The sequence below is a fragment of the Anopheles coluzzii genome, chromosome 3 (assembly GCF_943734685.1).
Source record: "Anopheles coluzzii chromosome 3, AcolN3, whole genome shotgun sequence".
Classification (NCBI taxonomy): domain Eukaryota; kingdom Metazoa; phylum Arthropoda; class Insecta; order Diptera; family Culicidae; genus Anopheles; species Anopheles coluzzii.
In genome coordinates, this window is record NC_064671.1 from 17,624,988 (window position 1) to 17,630,390 (window position 5,403).

Here is a 5,403-nt window from a genome sequence, read left to right on the forward strand (position 1 = left end):
ATATTTACCAATTGATCCCAGTGTGAATTACTCATTCTATCAATTGCATACAAGCTTTCAGCTGTTGCAATGCGATCATAATACGCCTAAATGTAGGCAACCATCCGTACCAGCCGGGTGCACCCAACGGCTTAAGGGCATGAACATTTGAAAAAGTTTACATCGCCTAATACTATACCGACAACCAATATTTAAATGCATTTGAAAAAAAAAAAACAAAAACTTGATCGACGTAACGTAAGCATCCCATCAAAAAGCACACTTCATTGTAAAAACAAACCGTAATCACTTAAAACGATGATACTTGAACAAGCTATCGCTATCAACACTTACCGGCACTTCCGTTGCAACGTCCATCACCTGCCAAATGCAAATTCAGGTCAAACACTGCTACACAGGTGCGAAATAAAAAAGAATACAAAACACAATCAACAGCACTAAAATGCTCCAGCTTCAATCTAAAGCTTCCCCTTCCCCTTGCGCTCAGCGCCGGGTGATGGTGTAAAATGTGCCGAATTTCCATTTGTCCACGAAAAACGCTCCATTCGATGTAACTAGCACCATTTAACAGTGACGGCAGCTACCATCAGCAGCGTTCCCAATTGTGTGGATTTTTTGTGCGACTTTTTTCTCTGCCCCTAATCCTGTCCTCATCGAAAGCAAAACCACCGAGAGCCATTCACACATTTGCATGCTCGCAACACACCACGAAATAGAGCGAGATTTCGATTCCATCACCAACACACACACACACCAGGAGAGTGGCACAATCGATGCAATTGATGTAAATAACCACTTGATGACGATTAGCAACCGATGGACCAGGAATTTGCTCGTTTATCTCGCTTCACGAATGCGTACTTGGAACAAAAAATGCGAAAAACTCGTCCCGGCACGATGGCGATCAACAGAGGAACCATTTTAGGTGGCATCCCACGGGATCGCTTGACACCGTGCCAAAACGATGCCATTGTGAGATATTTTGCATTCACTAGCAAAGGTCACACTGGCTTTGCCGTGCGATGATGGATCCAGAGTGCTACCAACTCAAGACTGATAAGAAATGGCATTAAACGTTTGGTCAAACGTTAGCCGGCTTTCCGAAATGATCCCTCCCCCCCCCCCACGCCCGACTCCTGTAAAGCGCGCACGCGAAACGAAACAATTGAAAGCAAAATGTTGTCGACATGAAATGGAGATTACAAATGGCACCTCCAAAAACGGCCGCACCACCGAACGGCCACCGAGAATGGGCACCGTGTAATGGTGCCAATTTTCAGCAACCGTTAGCGTTGGCTAGGAAACGTCTCCCAGTTGGCCGTGCTAACGGCTGAGCGGCCGTTTCTCTTCCCGCCGATCCGGTGATGCGGTGATGCGAAGGTAATCGTTCACAAGGATCAATTTGTGGGTGTGCATGCGCCTTTTGCAGGACACAAAACATGACCATGTTTCCGGCACAGGCCGACATACATCGTAAAGGACGATGCCGTGAACGTTGTTCCGAGCAGCTTAAGATGGTGGCGTGAAGGGGGGGGGGGGAGGACCGATGTAGCAGAGGATTAGAGTTTAGTGTACACTTAATCCGGAATGAATCGAAAGCACCTCCACACCACACGCAGCGGACAGTTGTACACGGGGAGTACGATGCTGTTTAAGCTGTAACCGAGAACATGCTACATCTCTCTTCCCCGTGCGATGGGCGCACACCTTAAGATGATTTCTGTGATTTCAGTGCGATCTTCCCTCTACTCACAGCGAAATAGAGGGAGAGAGCACAAACAGGGAGAGAGAGAGTGGATGGGAAGGGGGGCATTTTGTTAGGATGCATTCGAATGCAAATCCAAAACGTTGGCAGCTGGCAGCAAATGTTATTAATTGTACTACTGTTTGGGCCTGTTGGCACATCAGAAACATTTCAGCTTGTCTGGCCGGTATGTGAGGAGCGCATTACATGCTCATGCTTTTAGGCGTCTGTCTGTTCGCTGCTGCTAGAGTTATGATCATTCGGATGTGTGAGCAAGATACGAGTACGTATTTCCCCGTATCGAAATATGTTTCGAATGCTTTCAGTTTTACATTCACTGTTTTCACGTAAATTACATATTTAGAAATAAGTGGGATGATAAGCTGACTTTAAAAACCTTAAGCCTGTAACACTATAAATAATGTTATTTAAGCATAATGTTCAATAAAACTTCTTCCATTAGAGTATTTGCTTTACTTACTTCCTCAATGATGTTGACTAGTTACCAAACAATCAAGCCGATTACAAGATAATAAGGGACATTTAAATGATTCAAAATACTTTTGTTTCGCACAATGTTTTATATAGCTAACAACCTATCGAAAGGCAAGATTACGCTTACTGTGTACTAACATGTGAAATGAAATATAGTCTTTATTAATTTAAAAGAAATGTTTACGCACAATTTTGGCTGATTCTTAGTCAACAAATTCACACGCATCTAACACGAGCTAATTTTAGAGAATAATTTCACTAAAGATTTACTTTGTATGCTCCGACCGCCTTATTTGCCTGGTTGACGTCAACCAAACGCGCCCCTTGCTTTCCAGAAAAGCGTCAGTCACTAAAAAACAAACATTGCAATAGACAAATAATGTCAAAACAAAACCCCACTCTTAACGACTCTCCGCCTACAACTGCAGGTGGCGTCTGGTTACGTCGTCTCTATTCTATGGTGCGGCTCAAGCTCATCCCATTCGTTTGTAGTCAATTTGGCCCGGGCAACCCACCGGCTAGATAAATTGTTTGAGCGAAGAAAAACACCAAGAGCAACTTCAAGACTCATGCCGCTCGCCACGTGCTATATAAACATGTGACTCCAGCTCATGTCGCCTATGTTGATGAAAGTAAGCGATGGCTGCAATACATCTGTGGTGCGTAGTGACAATTCTATCGAGAACAGTCAGCCTTTCGGCTGGGTCACAACTCACGGCAAACCTATCGCATTCCTACTGTTACCAGCTTATCAATGGCCACCGGTACCTAGAACCGGGCACATCGGTCGATCCCAATCAGTACTATCACGCGTACGCCGTCTTAGCTCCCACACAAACAAATTCCACAACCTGGAAGCTCATCAGCGCACATCCCACCTGTTTTCACCTGTGCAACGTCCGAACCGGACAGTACCTCATGGTGGCACCCAACGACGGAGTCTACGCGGTCAACAAAACCCAGCTGCTTTCGAACCCATTTGCCGCCTTCATCTTCGGACCATCGTATCCGGACTGGCCGTCCCGGCGTGCTCGTATTACCAACATGCTAAAGATGCAACCACTTTGTGCATCCTCCAATCAAGAACTGATTTCCCAAAAGCCACTAATCGTTGCTTCGTTGACCCAACCGGGGCAAGAGTCGACCGGCGGGACGGCATGTGAGTGGCAGCTAGCTGAACAGCCCTCCTGCCCCAGTGACGATCTATGCTAACGAAGCGACCCTGGCCGATGGTTCCCGCACACAACGATCAAACCCATCGATACCGTCGATTTTTGTGTGCAAGGCCATGTGCATATCACCGGAACCATTTCTCCCGCAACGTGCACTAACTCATCCAGTACGTTCTTATCTATCGCTTTACATCTCGCTCGGTCTCTGTTGCTCCCACGCCGGCGGGTTCGTTGTCTCTTGTTGCGCGTGTGCTAAAAGATAGCCAGTGGCGGTCATCTATTTGTAAAACGATCATCAACTCGATCATTCATGGGTATTTGCTGTGCTACAAACGCATTCTAGCTGATAGAGCGACCCACCTTCCGATGACAGCATCTGTGTGTGCCGCCCGTCATGTCGCAATCGAATGGAATCTCTATAAAAGTGTACACAGCTGGAGCAGTGGCCAGCAGTACTCAACCGTGTGTCTTCTCAGTAACCGTGCGTGACGTTTCACTCATATTCACCATTCAACACTGCCACATCATGACGATCGGTGTGATCCTTGCCGTTGCGTGTGCTCTGACGTTTACCTGGCCAGTGGAGGGGATGTACCTGCAGGAGCGAGCAAACTGTCGCACGGAGGGCTGTGCCACCCAGTACGGTTGCGTGCCCCGGTACTCGCAGTACAAAACCGCACTCTACTGCCCACAGCGTTGCATGATCGAACGGTGCCGTTCGGTGGAGAACGAACCTCAGCCCCGTGTCTGTCACAAGATTACCTCGGTAGCCACCGGCCAAACGTTGGCGGCGATGGACTCGTACGATCGTCGTGGCGACCAACGGTACTACGGTGCTACATCGCTTCAGAATCCTAACACGGGCCGTGGTGAGCAGCGGTACGCATCGCTGGTGAACCCCAACGCGGGCGAACGAGACCGCTGGAACCTGATCGTCGGTCCGGGCAATTACTACTACATCCAGAACAGTGACACCAGGGAGTATCTGCGTGCGAGTGAAAACAACTATCTCTACCTTGTGTCCGGCCGTCCCACTGACGAGAGCTTCCTGTTCAAGCCCGACCTTGTTCAGGGCAGCTGGTCGAGGGTGTTGCTGCAGTCGGTATGCTACCGTGGGTACATTTTCGGCGAGCAGTACAGTGGCAGATCCGCCAGCTATGCAATGATGACCCACGATCTGGATCGTTGCTATCGTGAAAGTGTTTGGAGCATTAGCAGCGTAAACTGTTGAGGGTGCAACCTGTGAGGAGCACATAAATTAACATTTCCTGCCGTTCGAGCCGCTCGAACGCTACTGCCATATTTGTTTGATCATGTATCCAAACGAAATAAATGAAAGATAAATACGATACGAATTGCATTACCTTTTTGTTTTTGTTTCTGACCAGGAGTAATTACAAAAATTAAGAGCATTGCGCTTCAATTATGGTTGCACTTCACAAAATGAGAGCAAAGTCATTAGGCTTCATTCACCGCCGATTGGGTTGCGTGAAATCACTTTCATGTTGACCCACATAGCCATTGATGTTGTAAATTGACATTGAGCCGTGAGCAATGCAATCGATCGATTACTAATTTCCCAGAACCATTTTATTGTAATAAAGAATACATAATCTGATGCACTTACCATAAAAATGATTTGCCTAGTTCAGTGTTTTTAGATTTTTGGGCTATAATAATTAGTTTTGTATAGGATTCTTATTGAAAAAACGCTTTGTACTTAACTCTCTTCAAGATTTTTTTACTTTACAAACAATTTTAATAAAATTTTCTATTAGCTGACAAATTTTACGGAGATAGAAAACTAGAAAAAATATAATTAAATGACTATTCAAGATTATAAGGATCGTCCAAATGGTTTAATCATAGACATAACTGGTGGTTATTTATGTAAATTTTGGCCTGTAGTATTGGCCTGTATGATATCCAAGTTCGTTGCCTAAATATAGAGTCTACTAGAATAAGTCGATAGGATAAGCACTGAAAAAGTTG

The 5,403-nt window shown here is 46.0% G+C and overlaps 1 protein-coding gene across 1 annotated transcript; it reads left to right on the plus strand.

Moving 5' to 3' along the window:
* The first annotated feature begins 2,882 nt into the window (after positions 1 to 2,882).
* Positions 2,883 to 4,771, plus strand: LOC120959327 (uncharacterized). The gene has a single exon (XM_040382624.2). It carries the CDS (start codon positions 3,806 to 3,808, stop codon positions 4,640 to 4,642), a length of 837 nt encoding a protein of 278 aa, XP_040238558.2. The 5' UTR covers positions 2,883 to 3,805; the 3' UTR covers positions 4,643 to 4,771.
* Positions 4,772 to 5,403: the final 632 nt, after the last annotated feature.